The sequence below is a fragment of the Lonchura striata genome, chromosome 33, assembly GCF_046129695.1.
Source record: "Lonchura striata isolate bLonStr1 chromosome 33, bLonStr1.mat, whole genome shotgun sequence".
NCBI classification, from domain to species: Eukaryota; Metazoa; Chordata; class Aves; order Passeriformes; family Estrildidae; genus Lonchura; species Lonchura striata.
Genome location: NC_134635.1, coordinates 1,975,508 through 1,996,349, shown reverse-complemented (window position 1 = coordinate 1,996,349; position 20,842 = coordinate 1,975,508). Strand labels below are relative to the sequence as shown.

Below are 20,842 nucleotides of genomic sequence, written 5' to 3'. Positions count from 1 at the left end.
CTGAAGATGCTGCCCTGCAAGAAGCGCAGGGCGGCGGGGCCGCCGAGCCCGCGGGAGCGCGGCGAGGACGCGGAGCCGCCCGCAGGCCCCGGGGCTCCCGACGGGCCGGGCCCCGCCGCAGCGGAGCCGCCGCCGAGGGGCGGCAGGACCGGCGCCGTCCGGGCGGAGCTCCCCGCGGGCCCCGGCAGCCCGGCGGCGGCGGAAGGTACCGGCGGCAGCGGCGGCTCTGGACCAGGCGTTTTGCCATTGTTTGGTTTAAAATGAGGGTGTTTTCTCCCCCCGGGAAGCGAGGCGGGGCCGGTGGAAGGTGGCCCGGCCTGGCTGGGGTGGCGTTTGTGGGTTTGTGTTCGCTCCCCACACGGACCGGGCTGTGGTGAGGTGGGGAAGGCAGCTGAGGGGATCGGAACATCGCTGCCCAGGAAAGGCTGAGGGAGCTGGGGCTGCTCAGCCTGGAGAGGAGCCCCAGCTGAGAGGGGCCTCAGCCCTGGGCGTCCATGAGTGTCCTCAGGTGTCCCTGGGCGTCTCCGGAATTCTGTGGGTGTCCCTGAGTGTCCCTGGGTGAACTCAGATGTTCCTGTGTGTCCCTGGATCTCCCTGTCTATCCATGAGTGTCTCAGGGTGTCCTCAGCTGTCCCTGGGTGTCTCTGGATTTCCGTGGGTGTCCCTGAGTGTCTCTGGCTGTCCTTAGGTGTCCCTGGGTGTCTCTGGATTTTTGTGGCTGTCCCAGTCCATCCCGGTCTGTCCCTGTCCATCCCAGTCTGTCCCTGTCCATCCCAGTCTGTCCCAGTCTGTTCCTGTCCATCCCAGTCTGTCCCTGACTGTCCTCTCTGTCCCTGTCCGTCCCAGTCTGTCCCAGTCTGTCCCTGTCCATCCCAGTCCATCCCTGTCCGTCCCAGTCCGTCCCTGTCTATCCCAGTCCGTCCCAGTCTGTCCCAGTCCATCCCAGTCCGTCCCAGTCCGTCCCTGTCCATCCCGGTCCGTCCCTGTCCGTCTCTGTCCATCCCGGTCCGTCCCTGTCCATCCCAGTCCATCCCAGTCTGTCCCTGTCCATCCCAGTCCATCCCTGTCCATCCCTGTGCATCCCAGTCTGTCGCAGTCCATCCCAGTCCATCCCAGTCTGTTCCATTCTGTCCCTGTCCATCCCAGTCCATCCCTGTCCATCCCAGTCTGTTCCAGTCTGTCCCTGTCCATCCCAGTCCATCCCTGTCCATCCCTGTCCATCCCTGTCCATCCCAGTCTGTCGCAGTCCATCCCAGTCCATCCCAGTCTGTCCCAGTCCGTCCCTGTCCATCCCAGTCTGTCCCAGTCCATCCCAGTCCATCCCTGTCTGTCCCAGTCCATCCCAGTCCATCCCAGTCCATCCCAGTCCATCCCTGTGTCCCCCAGGCCCTGCCCCAGCCCCAGCGCTGCCCCAGAGCCCCGGGCAGGGCCGAGCCCAGGAGCTGCCCCTGCCCAGGAGGCAGAACTGCTGCCCTGGGCAGTGCCAGCCCTGGGCAGAGCCCGGAGAGGCTGCGGAGCGTCCAGAGCCGCCTGGCCACCGCCTGTGCCCCGTGCCCTGCGATGGCCCTGCCTGCACAGCGTGGCACAGGTGACCCGCAGTGGCCCTTCAGGTTGGATGGTTTCTGTGGTTCCCAGTGGGAATCGCCTCTGGTTCTCGTGCTGCTGTGATGAGCCCCCTGATTTGTCTGCAAGCCGAGTTTGTGTCAAGGAAGGAGGTGCAACGGGACAGTTCCCAGCTCTTTTCTAGGCTGTGAGCCTGCCCAGAGCAGGAGGGGAAGGGTTTGAAGGGTTTGTAGCCACCCCTGCAGCCACAGTGGCCATGGAAATGCATCCCAAGTGTGCTGTTCCAGCTGGGAATAACCCCCTGGCTGTGCCTGCCCCTCCTGTGGCAGGAGCACTTGTACAACAGGGGCTCCAGCCACGTTCTGGAGGAATCCCCAGGTTCTGGCAGTTGGCTGATGTGACAGGGGCAGCTTTGAGCGTGGCTGTGCCCAGCTGATAGTGAGGGAGCAGTGCTGAAACAGCTGCCATGGGATCTCTGTGCCTGGGGCTGTTTCCAGCAGGATGGAGCCGCTGCTGCCCTGTGCAGCTGCATCCCACCTATGGCTGTTGGTTTGATGTGTTTGAAGGGGAAATTTAGTGGGAAATGAAGAGAAAATTAATTTGTTAGGGGTAGCACGCACCTAACAAATGCGTTACCTTTGCTCTGTGGTGTGCCTCCCTACAGCTGGGTGTTCTGTTTCCAGGGAAAATCCCTAAGCTGTACACAGAGGTGGAAGTGAATTCTCAGCGGGATCCATATCCAAGTGAAAACCCTGGTGCAGTGCCAGAGTCTCCCGGGAGAAGCTCCCTGCAGATTTCTGCTGCCAGAGTTCCCACCACGGTGAAGCCACCGAAGAACACCAGAGCTGGTGAGTGATCCCAGCAGGGTGATGAGGAAAATTTGGATTTGGGGTTGTTTTGGATAAATCTGGCCGATACAACAAACTGTGGAATTGTGAAGATGGTGGGGGCTGTGTAGGTGTGGGGTTTTTAAAAAATTTCATCTTGTGCTCCATAATTCAGCATCCCGGCGGAACTTGCTGGAGTTGATCTCTGCAATTTTTGGCTACTAAAAACCACTGCTCTGCTTCAGAGAAAATGAGTCAGCAAAGCAGGAAAACCCTTTTTAAGTCCTGGAAACTGTACCCTGTTTCTGCTGCGTGGTAGTTGGAGTTTTACAGCACTGTTAAAGGTGTAAAAAGGCTTCTGAGGCCATTTTATAATTCATTCTGCAGACCTCCACGTGCTTAAGATAACTCAGCCAGGTCCTGCAGAACTTGAATCCATCCTTGAAAAGACTTTTGGGTTCTCAGGGCTGTTTCTGTTTGGGTGGTCTTGCAGCAGCTGATTGAAGTTCTGCTGTTTCTTGCAAGAAGAGTCTTTGGAAGAATCTTTGCAAGAAGAGTCTTGCAAGAAGAGTCCTTGCAAGAGGAGTCTTTGCAGTCTTGCAAGAGGAGTCTTGCAAGGGGAATCTTTGCAAGAATCTTGCAAGAAGAGTCTTGCAAGGGGAATTTTTGCAGGAAGAGTCTTGCAAGGAGAATCTTTGCAAGAATTTTGCAAGAAGAGTCTTGCAAGGGGAATTTCTGCAAGAAGAGCCTTGCAAGGGGGATCTTTGCCAGGGGAATCTTTGCAAGAGGAATCTTTGCAAGGGGAGTATTTGCAAAGGGAACCTTTGCAAGGGGAGTTTTTGCAAGGGGAACCTTTGCAAGGGGAGTTTTTGCAAGGGGAATCTTCGCTAGAGGAATCTTGCAAGTCCTTTGCAGAATTCCAGTTTGTGTTTCTTTTCAAACTCCTCCTGTCGCGAAGGGGCCGAGGTTTTCCATCCCATTTCTGCTGATTTTCAGAGGAGCAGGACGGGGAGGATGGCGAGAAGAGGAAGAGGAGGAGGAAGGCAAGCAAACGGAAAAGAGAAGGGAAAAGCTTGGAAGAAGAGGGCTCCTTGTCCTGTGACATCAAACTGGACGAGTCCCTGGACCGAACCCTGGAAGATGGAGCCAAGCAGCACAACCTGACCGTGGTCAACGTCAGGAACATCCTGCACGTGAGTGTGGTGGCTTTGGATTCCTCACTCTTGCTCTGTTGGAGTTGTGGCTGCTGAGAATTTCACATTTTCTCTGCTGGCAGACTCTGGCTTCCAGGAAAACACTGCATTTGACCAGAGGCTGTGGAGAAAAAATCCAAAATGGAATGACAGAAGTGGGATTTTGTGGGTGTGGAGTTGATTGGAAGGGTGGGATGTCACAGGGTGGAAAATTTAGGGTTTGGGGTTTTAGAATATAGAATATAGAATATTAATACATAGAGCAAGATGGAAGTTTTAGAGCAGAGGCAGGTTCTTCTTCCAATTTTCCTCCCTTTTTTTCCCCCTTCTTTTTCCCCGCCTTTCCCCCCACTTTTCCCCCCCTTTCTTTTCCCCCATTCTTTTCCCCCATTCTTTTCCCCCATTCTTTTCCCCCATTCTTTTCCCCCATTCTTTTCCCCCATTCTTTTCCCCCTTTTTTCCCCCATTCTTTTCCCCCTTTTTTCCCCCATTCTTTTCCCCCTTTCCCCCCCCCCTTTTTTCTCCCCTTTTTTCCCCCCTTTTTCCCCCCTTCTTTTCCTCCCTTTTCCCCCCCCTTTTTTCCCCTCCCTTTTTCCCCCATTTTTTCTCCCCCTTTTTCACCCCCCTTTTTCCTCCCATTGTTTTTTCCCCCATTGTTTTTCCCCCATTGTTTTTTCCCCCATTGTTTTTTCCCCCATTGATTTTCCCCCATTGTTTTTTCCCCCATTGTTTTTCCCTCATTGATTTTCCCCCATTGTTTTTCCTCCCATTTTTCCTCCCATTGTTTTTCCCCCATTGTTTTTCCCCCATTGTTTTTCCCCCATTGTTTTTTCCCCATTGTTTTTCCTCCCATTGTTTTTCCCCCATTGTTTTTCCCCCATTGATTTTCCCCCATTGATTTTCCCCCATTGATTTTCCCCCATTGTTTTTCCTCCCATTTTTCCCCCATTGTTTTTCCCCCATTGTTTTTCCCCCATAGTTTTTCCCCATTGTTTTTGCCCCCATTTTTTTTCCCTTTTTTTTCTCCCTTTTTTTTTTTCCCCTTTTTCCCCCCTTTTTTTTTAGGTTTTCTATTGCAGCTTCTCAGCATCATTCCTGCTGTGACTGGGAGCAGCTCATTTTACTGACTACATGACATGACTGATTACTGATCTCAGGGAAACCGGTGTGGGCTTTTGTTTTGACTATTTTCTTTCTGCTGGGAATTTATTCTGGGGAGCATTCCCAAAGAACATAGTGCAAATGTTTTAATTGCTGCTGTGATTTAAATTTTAAATTAATTAATTTATTTAAAATAATAAAAAATAATTTATTTAAAATTAATTCATTTAAATTTGACTGTCTGATCTCTGAACAGTTATTTTTGCTACAGTGTCATTCCAAAGCGTGGAGGAAATACAATGAGTATTTCCAGGTAGTTTATTCCAACACGTGTTGCATTATCTGTTTTTCTTTGATAAACATCCTGGTTTTGTGTGTTCCTTTAGGAAGTGATCACAAATGAGCACGTGGTGGCCATGGTGAAAGCAGCCATCAGTGAGACAGAAGATATTCCTTTGTTTGTAAGTTAAAAAGTTTGTAAGTTAAACTTGCTCAGTTTGTTTTATCAGTTATTCCAAATGCACAGAGTCTTCCTGGGCTACAATGTGATGTGGTGGAGAAGAGGTAGAACAAAAAAGTAATTTACCTGTTATAATAATTGGATTTCATGATCAGATTTGCCACCTGGACGAAGTGTCTGAGTGTAAATTATGAAAACAGAAATAGGAGGAGTTATTTTTGAGGTGTCTGAAATGTAATTAATTTCAAGGTAGTGAATTTAAAGGCAATAAATTTTAAAAAAAGAGAAAAGCTTCATAGTAAGCTATACTTTACTCATAATAACTTTACTGATAGTAAAGAGTTGCTGGGGAAAAATCTCATTAAGGAAAGGCCTGAATTTGTTGCTTTTATCTTGTTTTAAACTCTCAGGAGCCCAAAATGACTCGTTCCAAACTGAAGGAAGTGGTGGAGAAAGGAGGGGTGAGTAAATCATTCTGCTCTTGCTGACAGTGACAGCAGCCCCGGGAATGGCTGGATAGAGGAAAAACTTCTTCCCCCAGAGGAGCTGGGAATGGTCCCAGCCCCAGGAGGGTTTGGACAATGCTCCCAGGGGTGCTCAGGCTGGGATTTTTGGGGTGTTTGTGCAGGGCCAGGAGTTGGACTCACCATCCCTGTCCCTCCCAGCTCAGCCTGTCCTGTTGTTCTGTGAATGTTTTTTGGTTTTGGACTCACCATCCCTGTCCCTCAAAGCTCAACCTGTCCTGGTGTTCTGTGAATGTTTTTTGGTTTTGGACTCACCATCCTTGTCCCTCCCAGCTCAGCCTGTCCTGTTGTTCTGTGTTTTTTGTGGTTTTTATTTTTTTGTGTGTGTGACCCTCTAAGAGAAGCATAAATGTAATTTGAGTCTTGGAAGTGCAAAGAATCAGTCAAGGCAGTGTTAAGAAAGGATTAATTTGAGCTGATCAGGTCAGGCTTGGCAAGGACAGTGAACTCCCAGTGTCCATTGTCCTGAATTCCCTTCCTGGAGATCCCAAGGGAGATTGGAAGGTTTTGTCTGAGCTCTGTTGTTGCTTGGCCACTGTGGAGATCAAGGCCACAAGCTCAGGTGCTCCTCAGATTGATGAGACTGACCCTGCCTGTGTGACACAGCCCAAGTGGGTTTTATTGCTGTCCCTAGGTGATTCCAACGTGGAATATTTCTCCAATTAAGAAGGCAAACGAGGTGAAGGTAAGTGAATTATTGCTGGGAAAGGGGAGATCATACTGGAGGCTTCCTCCAAAAGAGGAGGGCTGGAGCAGACTCGTGTGCTAAAACCATCTCTGAGCTGCTGTCTGCTCATGCAGTTTCCCTCATATAAATACTAAATTATTTGTGCCTGTTCTTGCACCACTTGGCTTTCCTTTGCCAATCTTCTGGTGATTTATTTCTTTGCTTTCTTCAGGATTTCCTTTCTGAGCTTCAGGGTGTTTGCTCAGTGTGAAATATTTGCTCTGACTGTTCATCTCCTCCTCTTCCTGTTGTTAAGGGTGGTCACCCTCTTTCTCTTGTGTGCAGCCCCCTCAGTTTGTGGACATTCCCCTGGAGGAAGATGATTCCTCTGATGAAGAATACCAGCCTGATGATGAAGAAGAGGATGAGACTGCAGAAGAGGTAAATGCAGCTTGTGTCTCAGGCAGGAAAACCCTCTTTATTTTAACACATGGATACCTGTAAGCCATCCTGAACCTCCCAGCAATCATTCTTCAATGCTCTGCTATTCATTTTGGCTTGAAGAGAGTCTTTGAAATGTTATTTAGAGCAGATATTTGTCGGAATCTGAGGTATTGATGATTCCCAGATTGTAGAAAGTCTCTGTCTTTCTGCCCATTGCCAAAGAAGAATTCATAATTGGTCTGTGCTGGTTTCCAGGTTGTTTATTCTGTTTATCTCTCACATGTTCTGCTGCCCTGCCCAGCTCTGTCCTGCAGGGCAGCGTGTGGGGCTCTGCCCTCAGTGGGATGTGACAAACATTAAATACCAGAAACTCCCTGGGCTGGATTTACAAGAACGTGCCAATATCTGTCACCTCCGTTGGACAGTGTGTCCCCAGCCTGAACCAACAGAAAAATGCCAACACCACAGTGAGACATGGAGGGCATGAAGAAGGAGAAAAAGGACAAGGCACACCCAATTTCCTCCATCTTGTCCCCTTTGGACCCCTCATCTAGAATCCTAAAATTTTACTTTTGCACCCGTGCCACACTTAATTATTCCTTCTATCAAACCCTCAGAGCTGGTAATTCATCCTGTGAGATTGAAAACTCTTTTCCATGGCCAGAGATCACAGCCAGTGTCTCTGGGGCTCTGTCCAGGGGGGTCCCAGGGCAGCCAGAGGGCAGCCCTGGGTTCCCACAGTTATGGTTTGTGGCTCGATGGTTTTTGAGAGTGTTGTGCACCTCTTGCCCTGCAGAGCCTGCTGGAGAGTGATGTGGAGAGCACAGCTTCTTCTCCTCGTGGAGCCAAGAGGTGCAGGACCAGGCGCTCCTCTGACGAGGAGGGAGGGACAGTCTGTGAGGTAAAGCTGGAGGAAACAGTCATTTTTCCTAATTTATTCATCCAAACGCCCCCCCAAAAAAACCAATTCCTAAAGCTGCGGGGTCATTCCAGCTCCCAGGTGGTACCACATTTCCTTGCAGGGAGGGCTGAGTCTAAAATAAAGCTCTGGGCATAGAAACTGTTGTTAATTCCTTAGATAATGATTATTTTTCTGGTAATTTCTGAGGAGTGCTTGAAAATGACTTCCTGTGCTTGGCTTAGGAGCAGAAAGTGAGTTTTCGTTTTTGTGACTGTGCACAGGTATAGAAACTGTTGTTAGTTCCTTAGATAATGATTATTTTTCTGGTAATTTCTGAGGAGTGCTGGAGAATGGCTTCCTGTGCTTGGCTTAAGAGCAGAAAGTGAGTTTTGGTAAAAGCATAAAAGTGTTTTTGTGCCTGTGCACAGGCAGAGGGAGTGGTGGGTGCAGTGTGATACAGGCCAAGGAGCAGCAAACAAGAATCAGAATTGACACTGGGATCAAAACCAGCAATATTATATTGTTATTTCCACATTCTGCTCACCAGGAGTTTGTTTTTGGGAGGATTCTGCCACAGTGAATTGGAGGGGGGGTAAATTGCCACAGTTTATCAGCTGTGGTAATGTTGAGACCGATACTCAGCTCTTCCAAATAAATGTCTTCATTTCCAGAAAATCTTGATATTTATTTCTTTGTATTTTCTGAAAACCAAAGTGAGTGTAATAGGAAAAATCCACATCCTCCTGTGAAGCATTTCTCCCATTTCTGGTCGAGCAGAAAAAGAGATTTACTCTGTCCTTGGAAAGACCTGTTCTGAATAAAACCTTTTAACACCTTTTTGATTAGGTGGAGGTGGCCACCTCACCTGCTGTTAGGCACATCAGTGCTGAGGTGGTGCCCATGGGACCCCCACCACCTCCCAAACCCAAGCAGAGCAAGGACAGCACCTTCATGGAGAAGCTGCACGCCGTGGATGAAGAGCTGGCCTGCAGCCCTGTCTGCATGGACTCCTACCAGGTACAGAGCAGCCTGTGGTGCTTGCAGTTTTGGAGCCTGGTAAAGCTGAGGAAATCTCAGTATTCTGAGCTTGGTAAAGCAGAGGAAATCTCAGTTATCTGAGCCTGGTAATGCTGAGAAAAGCTCAGTTTTCTGAGCCTGGTAAAGCTGAGGAAAGCTCAACTCTCTGAGCCTGGTAAAGCTGAAGAAATCTCAGTTTTCTGAGCCTGGTAAAGCTGAGGAAATCTCAGTTTTCTGAGCCTGGTAAAGCAGAGGAAATCTCAGCTCTCTGAGCCTGGTAACGCTGAGGAAATCACTGCTTTTTGAGCCTGATAAAGCTGAAGAAATCTCAGTTTTCTGAGCCTGGTAAAGCTGAGGAAAGCTCAATTTTCTGAGCCTGGTAAAGCTGAGGAAAACTCAGCTTTCTGAGCCTGGTAAAGCTGAGGAAAGCTCAGCTTTTGGAGCCTGGTAAAACTGAGGAAATCTCAGTTTTCTGAGCCTGGTAACACTGGGGAAAGCTCAGATTTTGGAGCCTGGTAAAGCTGAGGAAAGCTCAGTTTTCTGAGCCTGGTAACGCTGGGGAAAGCTCAGCTTTCTGAGCCTGGTAAAGCTGAGGAAAGCTCAGCTTTCTGAGCCTGGTAAAGCTGGGGAAAGCTCAGCTTTCTGAGCCTGGTAACACTTGAGAAAAGCTCAGTTTTCTGAGCCTGGTAAAGCTGAGGAAAGCTCAGCTTTTGGAGCCTGGTAATGCTGAGGAAAGCTCAGTTTTCTGAGCCTGGTAAAGCTGAGGAAAGCTCAACTCTCTGAGCCTGGTAAAGCTGAAGAAATCTCAGTTTTCTGAGCCTGGTAAAGCTGAGGGAAATCTCAGTTTTCTGAGCCTGGTAATGCTGAGAAAAGCTCAGTTTTCTGAGCCTGGTAAAGCTGAGGAAGGCTCAACTCTCTGAGCCTGGTAAAGCTGAAGAAATCTCAGTTTTCTGAGCCTGGTAAAGCTGAGGAAATCTCAGTTTTCTGAGCCTGGTAAAGCTGAGAAAAGCTCAGTTTTCTGAGCCTGGTAAAGCTGAGGAAAGCTCAAATCTCTGAGCCTGGTAAAGCTGAAGAAATCTCTGTTTTTGGAGCCTGGTACAGCTGAGGAAAGCTCAGTTTTCTGAGCCTGGTAAAGCTGAGGAAAGCTCAATTTTTGGAACCTGGTAAATCTGAGGAAATCTCAGCTCTCTGAGCCTGGTAAAGCTGAGGAAATCTCTGCTTTTGGAGCCTGGTAAAGCTGAAGAAATCTCAGTTTTCTGAGCCTGGTAACACTGAGGAAAGCTCAGCTTTTGGAGCCTGGTAACCTGAGAAAAGCTCAGCTTTATGAGCCTTGTAAATCTGAGGAAATTTTAGTTTTCTGAGCCTGGTAAAGCTGAGGAAATCTCAGCTCTCTGAGCCTGGTAACGCTGAGAAAAGCTCAGTTTTCTGAGCCTGGTAAAACTGAGGAAAGCTCAACTCTCTGAGCCTGGTAAATCTGAGGAAATCTCTGTTTTTGGAGCCTGGTACAGCTGAGGAAATCTCAGTTTTCTGAGCCTGGTAACGCTGAGGAAATATCAGTTATCTGAGCCTGGTAAAGCTGAGGAAAGCTCAGTTTTCAGAGCCTGGTAAAGCTGAGGAAAGCTCAGCTTTCTGAGCCTGGTAAAGCTGAGGAAAGCTCAGCTTTCTGAGCCTGGTAACACTTGAGAAAAGCTCAGTTTTCTGAGCCTGGTAAAGCTGAGGAAAGCTCAGCTTTTGGAGCCTGGTAATGGTGAGGAAAGCTCAGTTTTCTGAGCCTGGTAAAGCTGAGGGAAGCTCAGTTTTCAGAGCCTGGTAATGCTGAGGAAAGCTCAGTTTTCTGAGCCTGGTAAAGCTGAGGAAAACTCAGCTTTCTGAGCCTGGTAAAGCTGAGGAAAACTCAGTTTTTGGAGCCTGATAAAGCTGTGGAAAGCTCAGTTTTCAGAGCCTGGTAAAGCTGAGGAAAGCTCAGTTTTCAGAGCCTGGTAAAGCTAAGGAAAGCTCAGCTTTCTCATCCTACGGAACAAACGATCCTCCGCATCAGGAACAGAAAGATTTTGGGTTTAGGCTTGCTTGGCCGGGCTGATAACCCCAGGAACCCTCGCTGGTCCCCGCAGCCCCTGGAGGACAGCCTGATTGCCTTCAGGACCCGCTCCAAGAGGCCCCTGAAGGACGTTCCCCTGGGGCAGCTGGAGGCCGAGCTGCGCGCGCCCGACATCACCCCCGACATGTACGACCCCAGCACGGCCGACGACGAGGAGTGGAAGAGGTGGCTCCGGGGGCTGATGAACGACGACGTGGACAACGAAGGTACCCGCCACACGTGGAGCTGCTGGGGGCACTGGGGTTGGGGCTTTGTGGTTGTTGAGGTGGTCACCAGAGCTTCCAACCTCGTTTTGGTCTAGCGTGCTTTTTGTACTTTATTACAAAACCCTTAAGTTTACGCTTTAGATCCGTTGGTGATTTTGATGTTTTCCTCTTGGGAGCAGAGTGCAGCCCTTCCTGTTGTTTTCAGCATCCAAAAGAGATGAGCCAACCACCCAGAGCAGCAGCAGAAGAGTTTGAGTTTTCCACCTCATTCCAGTGTTTTCATCTCCAACATCCAAGCACAAAATGAATTACAGAAATATTTTCCATGGCTTTGTCGTAGTTGGGACAGAGACAATACAAAGCAGCACACTCCATTTTCAGAAGACTTCAAACTGGTTTTATTCTAGCATGCTTTTTCTACATTCTTACAAAACTCACAAGTTTACACTTCACTCATTGGTCAGGAAAAACAAACAAAGGAATATTGGAATAGGTTTCTGTTATTTATCCTTCTTTATTTCTTGATTTCTATGTTGTCAACCTTGATAGGAAATTCTTTCAGGTGAAAGCATGGATCCTCTCATCAAACTTCTCTCTGCTCACAGAATTCACAGTAAAACCTCTTCCACAGATTCCTTTTTGGGCTGTGACAGGAGCCCGGTGAGGATGGTGCCTCTTGTAGCTGGGACAGTCACAAGAGCAAGCAACACTCCCTGTTCAGGCTGCCTCAAAGCTGGTTTTATTCTAGCATGCTTTTTCTACATTCTTACAAAACTTACAAGTTTACACTTTACTCATTGCTCAGGAAAGACAAAGGAATATTGGAATAGGTTTATCTTATTTATCCTTCTTTATTTCTTCATTTCTGTGTTGTCAACCTTGATAGGAAATTCTTTCAGGTGTAAACATGGATCCTCTCATCAAGCTTCTCTCTGCTCACAGAATTCACTGTGAAACCTCTTCCACAGGGGTTCTGTGGTTTAACCAGGCCAGGTGCTGGTGTTGCACCTTGGAGGTGGATCCAGGCTGGGGATGAGCTCTAGGAGGACTCAGGAGGTTGCACATGAGCTCAGAACGTTCCCTGAGCCCTGGGGTGATCCCAGGGTAGAAATAGTTCTTTTATTTAAAAAAAAAAAAAAAAATAGGAGCAAGCTCTGGGGCCCAGCATCCTTTTTCTTTTTTTTCTTTTTTTTTTTCTTTTTTTTGTCTTTTTTCTTTTTCCTATTTTTACTGGCTGCTTACAATTGTGCAAGTTGAATATAAACCAGAAACTGAAATTACACTACTGGACTCTTTCTAAATTTAGCTGACACTCAGAACCCAGTGAGTCAAGGGTGGTGACAGCTCCAAACCTGCTTCTTTGTAGATGAAGCTGATGATGATGATGACCCTGAGTATAATTTCCTGGAAGATCTGGATGAACCAGACACGGAAGACTTCAGGAATGACCGTGCTGTGAGAATCACCAGTGAGTTCCACAGGAATTCCCCCTCCCGTCTCCTTGTAATTCCTTGGGGAGTGTTTTGTTGCAGGGATTTTTGCAGTGTAGGATATGAAATAAAAGATCTGTATGTTGGTTTAACCAGCTTTTGGCTCTCAGGTGCAGCACAGCCTGAAGAACAATATTTAGGTGACAATAAAACCTGAAATTAGGTGATAATGCATTCTGAAAGCTTCAGGCAGTTCAGACTTGAATGCTTGCCTTGTGATTGAATTTAATTAAATTTCAAAGTTCTCACAGTCTTCAGTTTAGTTTTATAAACATATCACTCTCTGTCTTTGCAAAAAGCCACACTTGCTTTAGGTCTTACTGCAGATTAACATAATTTAAATTTAATCATGAAAATGAGTTTTTTTGTGATATTTTAGAATCCAGACGGCTCAGATTTTTTTGGGCCCAGCATTAAAAAGGGAATTATCAGGGGCCTTTCTTTTTTTGGCCCTCAGTTTGCAGGAGGAGGCTTTCCCTTTGTGAGGGAAATTCCTTAATTGAGCTGATATTATGACAGGATTGCTGAGTGCTTCTTGGAAAAGGCACTTTTTTAAATTTTACTTTTTGATTTTACTTGCAGAAAAGGAAGTGAATGAGCTGATGGAGGAGCTGTTTGAGACAGTAAGTGATGAAGTGAAGAATGGAGCTGTCGGGTGTGACACGGCATCTGGAGGGGTGCTCAGGGCTGGGCCTGTGCCAGGGGCTAGGAAGGAAAGTCTGCAGGGATTTCCTGAAAATCTGCAGGGATTTCCTGAAAATCTGCAGGGATTTCCTGAATTGAAAGTTTGTAGGGATTTCCTGAGGGTCTGCAGGGATTTCCTGAAGATTTGAAGGGTTTTCCTGAAGGTCTGCAGGGATTTCGTGAAAATCTAGGGATTTCCTGAGGGTCTGCAGGGATTTCCTGGAGTGAAGATGTTCAGGGATTTCCTGGAGTGAAGGTCTGCAGGGATTTCCTGAAAATCTGCAGGGATTTCCTGAATTGAAAATTTGTAGGGATTTCCTGAAGAGCTGCAGGGATTTCCTGGAGTGAAAATCTGCAGGGATTTCCTGAAAATCTGTAGGGATTTCCTGGAGTGAAGGTCTGCAGGGAATTCCTGAAAATCTGCAGGGATTTCGTAGAGTGAAGGTCTGTGAAGTGAGGGTCTGCAGGGATTTCCTGGAGTGAAAATCTGCAGGGATTTCCTGGAGAGCTGCAGGGATTTCCTGGAGTGAAGGGCTGCAGGGATTTCCTGAAAATCTGCAGGGATTTCCTGGAGTGAAGATCTTCAGGGATTTCCTGAAGGGAAGATCTGCAGCGATTTCCTGAGGGTCTGCAGGGATTTCCTGAAGATTTGAAGGGTTTTCCTGAGGGTCTGCAGGGATTTCGTGAAAATCTGCAGGGATTTAATGAATTGAAAATCTGTAGGGATTTCCTGAGGGTCTGCAGGGATTTCCTGGAGTGAAGATCTTCAGGGATTTCCTGAATTCCTGAAGATTTGAAGGGTTTTCCTGAGGGTCTGTAAGGATTTCCTGAAGATCTGCAGGGATTTCCTGGAGTGAAGGTCTGTGAAGTGAGGGCCTGCAGGGATTTCCTGAAGTGAAAATCTGCAGGGATTTCCTGGAGTGAAAATCTGCAGGGATTTCCTGAAGATCTGTAGGGATTTCCTGGACTGAAGATATGTAGGAATTTCCTGGAGGGAGGATCTGCAGGGATTTCCTGAAGATCTGTAGGGATTTCCTGAAGTGAAGGTCTGCAGGGATTTCTTGGAGTGAAGACCTGTAGGGATTTCCTGAAGATCTTCAGGGATTTCCTCAAGTGAGGATCTTTTCTGAGAAGGTCATCCTGAGTTTAATTAGCCAAAGGTAAATATTTTCCTTGATCTTTCTCCTCCTGACTTGCTCCATGTCTGCTGCCAGTTCCAGGATGAGATGGGCTTCTCCAACGTGAAAGATGAAAGGCCAGAGGATGAAGATGCTGTTACAGAGTCTCGGCCAAATTTTAACACCCCCCAGGCCCTCAGGTAGGAGCATTTGTTTGTGTCCTGATTTCTTACGAGGAAAAGCCTCTGGTTACCTCTAGAAAAATTGTCCTGGCAGCTCAGTCCACTGTTCTGAAAGCTCTGAGCCATTTTTCTTCATGGGATTGGACAATTCAATTGATCCTTTTTATTCTGTTTGCCACCACTGACTTTATTGCTCGTAATTTGAAAATCTGAAAATTAAAAACAATGAAAAAAGTGACAGAAAGAGCAAGAGTGGCTGCACTAAGGTCGGTGCTGTTCTTCATTTCAGCTGAAAACACAGATGTGGGAATGTGCCCCAGCAAGGCAGGAGGATCTGCAGGGGGGAATTCTGTTCCTGCTTCTCCAAACTCTGTGCTCAATAATCATGGAATGGTTTGGGTTGGAAGGGAACTTAAAACTCCTCCAAGTCCACCCCTGCCACGGCAGGGACACCTTCCACTGTCCCAGGCTGCTCCAAGCTCTGTCCAACCTGGCCTTGGGCACTGCCAGGGCAGCCACACCTGTGCCAGGGGCATCCCCACCCTCACAGGGAACAATTTCGTCCCAAAAATCTAATCTAAATCTCTCATTTCTAATTTAAAACGTGTAAAATTGTCACTGGCCCAGCTGGGGTGGTTCTCCCAGGATCTGCTGTGTGTGGGATCAAAGCTCTGCAGGACCTGAGCAAAGATTGTCCCGAGCTCAGTGGCAGCCCCTCCTCGCTCTGCTGCTGGCTGGAGTGATGCAACATCACAGCAGAAAAAGAATAATTCACTTTCCCTTTTTATTTTTGCAAGGTTCCCTTGCTGCCCTGACATTGTTGGGATGGCAGGAGATGCTTGAGGAGCTGTTTTATCCAAGTGTGTCACCTTCTCTTTTAATTAAACAGCTGGGATGTTGTGTTGGCCCTTTCTAAGGAAAATAACTGCCTGGGAGTGAGATGTCTGGGAAATTTGGGTTCTGGGTTGTCATTTTTGGGGTTGAAGAGGAGAGGGACTGAAGCAGCTCCATCCCTGAAGTGTCCAAGGGCAGGCTGGACAGTTTGGAGCACGCTGGGCTGGTGGAATGAGATGAATCCCAAGGTTCCTCCAACCCAAAGCATGCCACGATTCTGTGATTTCTCTCCAGGTAATAATTCCAGTGTGTTGCAGCAGCTCCAGGCTCTGGCTCAAGAGGAGCTGCAGCATCAGTGGTGTCTCCTTGTTTATGGGGCAGATCAGCTCAAGGTCGAGCTGGGTCTGTTTGGGAAAGGAGCTAAAGTGAAGGCTGGAGGTTTGGATGCTCTCCCTGGGCTGAGCAGTGCCAGAGGGGAGTGCAGCAGCTCTGAAACCAGCTACAAACTGAAATCCAGGCAGCTTTATCTTCTTATTTGTATGCATTTGGCTTTGATAATGGGTGCTTTGATTGATTTTTTAATTTGGCGGGCACTTCTCCCAGTTGTTTTTCCCTTGGTTTTATCTGTTTTGACGCCTTAGGTTTTAGATTGATATTTTTCAGGTTCACTTTTTGCTTTAGTGTGTGGGTTTGAGCTTCATATTTTGGGAAGGTGAGCTCTCTTCACAGAGCAGGGAGACAAAACAATTCCTGCTCTTTCTTTGGATCATTTGTCCTTATCCCCAAAACCAAAGACACATGATCCAAATCTCAGCCCAAGAGCCCAAACAACGTGGGCTGGAGAGAGAAAAGCAGGATGGGGCTTAATAACCTAAAGCTGTAATTGTATAATTAACTCCAATATGCAAATGGAGCAGAGCTTCTAAAAGTGACAGACCCCATGACCAGTTGTCCATTTTTGTGACCATTTTGGTTCATTTTGGGTGCAGCCCTGGCTGGGCTCTTGTGCTGCCCAAGGTGGATCCATTGAGGACTTTTAATAAATCTCTGTTTTATTCTTTAGCTCTGTCTGGTCTCTGTTCTAGGTCAGCTTTCCCAAGGCATCAGTTTACAGGATTTTTTAAGTCAAAAATCTCTATTTGCTGGATTTACTGTTGTTTTTATGATACCTTGCATTAGGAGCATCATGGCACAGTTCTATAACTGACCTCAGGCCTGGTATAGAAGGGAAGCTGATCAGAAATCAGGGGATTAGTTGGTACAGCTAAAATAAATAAAATAAAATAATGAATAATAATGAAATAATTAACTCCTTCTCTACAGGAGCAGCTCTTACTGTAGGATTTCTGGTAGAGTTCTCAGCATAAAGCTGGGTGATAATTAATTTTTTAATAGAGTAGCAAGATTTGAGGCAGTGTGTGTGGTCTTTCTGAAGACCTTCCAGATGTTAAAATGCCATTTTATAATACCTCAGTGATAAGACCTTGGTGATGGTAAAAATTAAAGATTTGGGTGATGCATTCTGGATTCCTGAGTGCTGGGGACAGATCTGAACACGTGAGTGGGGCACAGATATTTGGGAGAGGTGGAAAAGGCTTTTAAGTGTCCTTAAAAACACTGTGTCCCAAAATTACAGCAGTGCTGGGGTGCTCTAAAAGACTTTTCTGTGTAAATAACTCGGGTTTTACAAGCTGAGTAGCAGAGGGATGGCAAAACCAAACTGTGCAAGCCAGAGGGTAAAATAAATAAATATAAAAGCATTTATTAAATCACAGGTTTGAGGAGCCTCTGGCCAATTTGCTGAACAAGCAGCACCAGACAGTGAAGGAGCAGCTGGAGCAGCTGAGAATGAAAAAATCCTCAATCAAAGCACCCCAAGAAGCTGAAAAATGCAGAGCCACAAATGAGAAACCTCTCCACAGCCTGGTTCTGGACAGTGCCCAGAGGAAGAGGCTGCAGCAGCAAATGCAGCAGGTGATCAGTGCTGGGGGGTGCTGATCTGTGCCAGGACACAGCAGGGAATTCAGGAAAAAAGGGAATTTCTGCAGGGAATTCAGTGGGAAAAATTCCTTCTGAATTGGAGCTTTTGTAGGTGATGCTCAAATGGCATCTGTTCTCATGGGGAGGTGTTTTATTCTGTAAAAATCCTGTATTCTGTAAAAATCCGATTTTCAACAATTCAGTTTCACCTATTTTATTTATTTCTTGTGCCTTTGGACTTGTGATTTCCAGGTCCTTGGATTTGTGATAAACTGAAAAAAAAAAACAACCCCAATTTGTGTGATTTTATTCCTCCAGCATGTTCAGCTCCTGACTCAAATCCATTGGAATTCATTAGAAAAAATTCCTTGTGAATTGGAGCTTTCTTAGGTGATGCTCACATGGCATCTGTTCTCATGGGAGGTGTTTTATTCTGTAAAAATCCTGTATTCTGTAAAAATCTGATTTTCACCAATTCTATTTCACCTATTTTCTTTATTGCTGTCTAAGGATATTATTCTTCTTCATCTGGCTCGAATTCTTTTCTTTTTTCCTCCTGCCACCACACAAAACCCTGTAGAAATTCAGAAATGGGCAGTTCTGAGAGCTGAAATCATTGTTGCTAAATACGTGTTTATGTAGGGGAAAAAAAAATAAAATTCTCTGTTGGTCATGATGAGAATTTGGCAGAAAACTGGGAAATTGCCCAAAGGCTTCAACAGCTGATTTCTTCAAAATTTGTGTAATTTCTGCCAGTGGATATTAAAGTTTCCCCTCAGTTTTCTATTGCTTTTAAGATTTTTTTGCAGTCAGATTCTCGCTGTGCTTTTGTGCCTTTGGACTTGTGTTTGCATTTGTGATAAACTGGAAAAAAAACCCCAAAAAAGCCAATTTGTCTGATTTTATTCTTCCAGCATGTTCAGCTCCTGACTCAAATCCATCTCCTGGCAAGTTTCAACCCTGCTCTAAGTTCAGAGGCCAGCACCACCCAGATGTTTTTGGTGAGGAATGCCTGAAACCGGAGATCCATCCATTCAAAAGCTTGCTGGCATGCTTAAAAAGATTAATTTATTAATTTCATGTATTAATTTTATCAAATAATCTGTTGTTTTAATTTATTAATTTATTGCTTACTTTTAATTTATTAATTTTTGTTTGTTTGTTTGATTTATTTACTTAGAAAGGTGAATTATTTTATTTTATTTATGCTGTTAAACTGAGAACTCAGGTTCTGGAAAGGGTGGCAATTGATAAAAAAAATAAAAGTCATGGAATGCCAGAATGGTTTGGGTGGGGAAGGACCTTAAAGCTCACTGAGTTCCACCTGAGTGGAGCACCAGGGACACCTTCCCCTGTCCCAGGCTGCTCCAAGCCTTGGACACTGCCAGGGATGGGACATCCACAATTTTCTGATTTCCCTCCCATCGAATCCTCTATCCCAGCCTTCATCATGCCCCAAATTAAGGTTTATAAGCTGATTTTTGTTTGTTTTTTGCACGGAGTGTTTTGTTCCCTGCCAGAGGAGCCTCTCTGTGACGCGTCTCTGTTTTCTCTTCGCAGAGCGAGCTCGGGAGCTTTGCCTGCAGCTCCACCCTGCACCAGGTGCCCCAAAACCCCAAATTCCAGACCATGTTCCAGCCCTGCAACTTGCAGGGGGCCCTGCAGCTCATCAAGGACTTCCACGCCCAGGTGCCAGTGGACTGGAGCCCTCGGAAAGCTGTGAAAAAAAATGGTAACTGCTGGATTACACCTTTTTTCTGACTCATTTCGGACAACTGAGAGGTGTTCTAAAAAACTTTTGTTCTGTTTTCACTCTCGCCTGAAGGGTGAGACAATACAGATGTTAGAATTCATGCAATTACAATCAGAAGCTAATGATTTTTTAATTACAATACACTCTTAAGTGTTTTCTTTGCCCATCAGCTTTAGCCACACCAATTTTCTACAAATCCATTTGCCACAGGGACAGGGTGGAGAAAACATTGGCGCGGAGAATTATTCCATATTTTAAGGGGCTCGTGTCTCTCCCTGGGGCTCAGAATCTTTAAAGAACATTACAGAGCAAAAGAAAAGATGGAAGAGGAAAAGAATTTTACCTTTTGCTGGTGTAAACTTGTGGGGGGGAAACTAGGAAATGTGCAAACATTAAAAACAGAAAGGAAGTTTTTATTTTTGCAGTGAAAGGAGTAAAAGAAACACACACACACACAACTCTCCTTTCCTGTTAATTCTTTCCACAGCAAACGAATTCTCATGTTTGCCAAAGCAAGTGGCCTGGATTTTGGCAACCAGGAAAGTTTTTATGTACCCAGAGCTGCTGCCAATTTGTTCCTTGAGAGCAAACCCTCACCGAGACAAGATCGTCTTCACCAAGGCAGAGGACAAGTAGGTGCTTGAATTATTGTCCAAAATGGGCGGAAAAAAGAGAATTTCTGGGGTGCCACATCCCAGCAGCTCCCTGAGAGGTTTCTTATCTCCTCCCCTCCCTGTTTTCCCTCTCCAGCTTGTTGGCTTTGGGGCTGAAACATTTTGAAGGGACGGAGTTCCCCAAGCCTTTGATCAGCAAATATCTCCTGCCCACCAAAACTGCCCATCAGCTGACAGTGAGGATCAAGAACCTCAGCATGAACCGAGCCCCTGACAACATCATCATGGTAAGGGGCACCTCCGAGGACAGAAATTAAGAAATAGCTGTTCTTTAATTTAAAAAGAAAAAAAAAAGTCATTCTTCTGTGAGCAGCGAGGATTTCTCCTTTTCTTTTACTTTAGCCACTGGACTTGGCAAATATTTAGGTACTATTAGGACTATTTAGAGCCCACTGGTAAAACTCAGTGATGCTGATGAAAAATTGATACAAATGAGCTTTTGAGCAGGAAAACTTAAATAAAAATGTTGTTAGCAGCCAGCTGGGCAGTAACCCTGTCCCTTTTGGGACCAAAACCACACAAAACAACACCTGCACAACTGCCTGGACCTCTGTGAGAGCAGCCAGGATGGCACCGAGCTCCTGTTCAACCTTGATTATCGATTTTGAATGTTCCTGTGGGTAGAACCTTATTAAAAATGGCTTTATTCACATGAACACTTGGAGAGATCCCAGCAGGTGACCTGAGTTTGTGTGGCTTGGCTGTCCCCACAGTACTACAAAAAGACGAAGCAGCTGCCTGTGCTGGTGAAGTGCTGTGAGGAAATCCAGCCCCACGAGTGGAAAGCTCCTGTGGAGAGGGAAGAGCATCGCCTGCCCTTCTGGTTAAAGGTATTTATTTTCTGCTGCTCTGCACCCAGGCCTGCCGGGGAGTTGTTGTTTGGTTCATTTCTTGTGGGTTTTCCTTGTGGGATTTTTCTTGGAGATCATTCCCGTCAGTCAGTCAGGGAGGACTGTGCCCAAGGGAAGAGCTGGGCTCATAAAATCCAGTTTTCTTGATCATCCCCTGTTACACAGGGAAATTTCCTTCCCACAAAATCTTGTGTTTACTAAAGCAACCTTTATAAAGCAAAAAAAAAAACAACCTTTATTTTTTTCTCTTGGATTCTCCTAAAAGCTTTGCAGTG

At 46.5% G+C, this 20,842-nt stretch overlaps 1 protein-coding gene across 1 annotated transcript in view; it reads left to right on the top strand.

Moving 5' to 3' along the window:
* Window positions 1-131: 131 nt before the first annotated feature.
* Window positions 132-20,842, top strand: part of LOC110471478 (GON-4-like protein) — a 40,236-nt gene continuing 19,525 nt past the window's right edge. Inside the window, exons 1-19 of the mRNA XM_077789394.1 lie at window positions 132-205; window positions 2,247-2,411; window positions 3,387-3,583; window positions 5,071-5,145; window positions 5,555-5,605; window positions 6,303-6,353; window positions 6,681-6,776; window positions 7,576-7,680; window positions 8,527-8,697; window positions 10,809-11,001; window positions 12,368-12,469; window positions 13,074-13,114; window positions 14,390-14,493; window positions 17,085-17,283; window positions 18,204-18,290; window positions 18,850-19,021; window positions 19,530-19,674; window positions 19,793-19,943; window positions 20,430-20,546. Of these exons, the coding sequence (XP_077645520.1) occupies window positions 5,101-5,145; window positions 5,555-5,605; window positions 6,303-6,353; window positions 6,681-6,776; window positions 7,576-7,680; window positions 8,527-8,697; window positions 10,809-11,001; window positions 12,368-12,469; window positions 13,074-13,114; window positions 14,390-14,493; window positions 17,085-17,283; window positions 18,204-18,290; window positions 18,850-19,021; window positions 19,530-19,674; window positions 19,793-19,943; window positions 20,430-20,546 (1,830 nt within the window). The 5' untranslated portion in view covers window positions 132-205; window positions 2,247-2,411; window positions 3,387-3,583; window positions 5,071-5,100. The remainder of the gene's footprint in view (window positions 206-2,246; window positions 2,412-3,386; window positions 3,584-5,070; window positions 5,146-5,554; window positions 5,606-6,302; window positions 6,354-6,680; window positions 6,777-7,575; window positions 7,681-8,526; window positions 8,698-10,808; window positions 11,002-12,367; window positions 12,470-13,073; window positions 13,115-14,389; window positions 14,494-17,084; window positions 17,284-18,203; window positions 18,291-18,849; window positions 19,022-19,529; window positions 19,675-19,792; window positions 19,944-20,429; window positions 20,547-20,842) is intronic.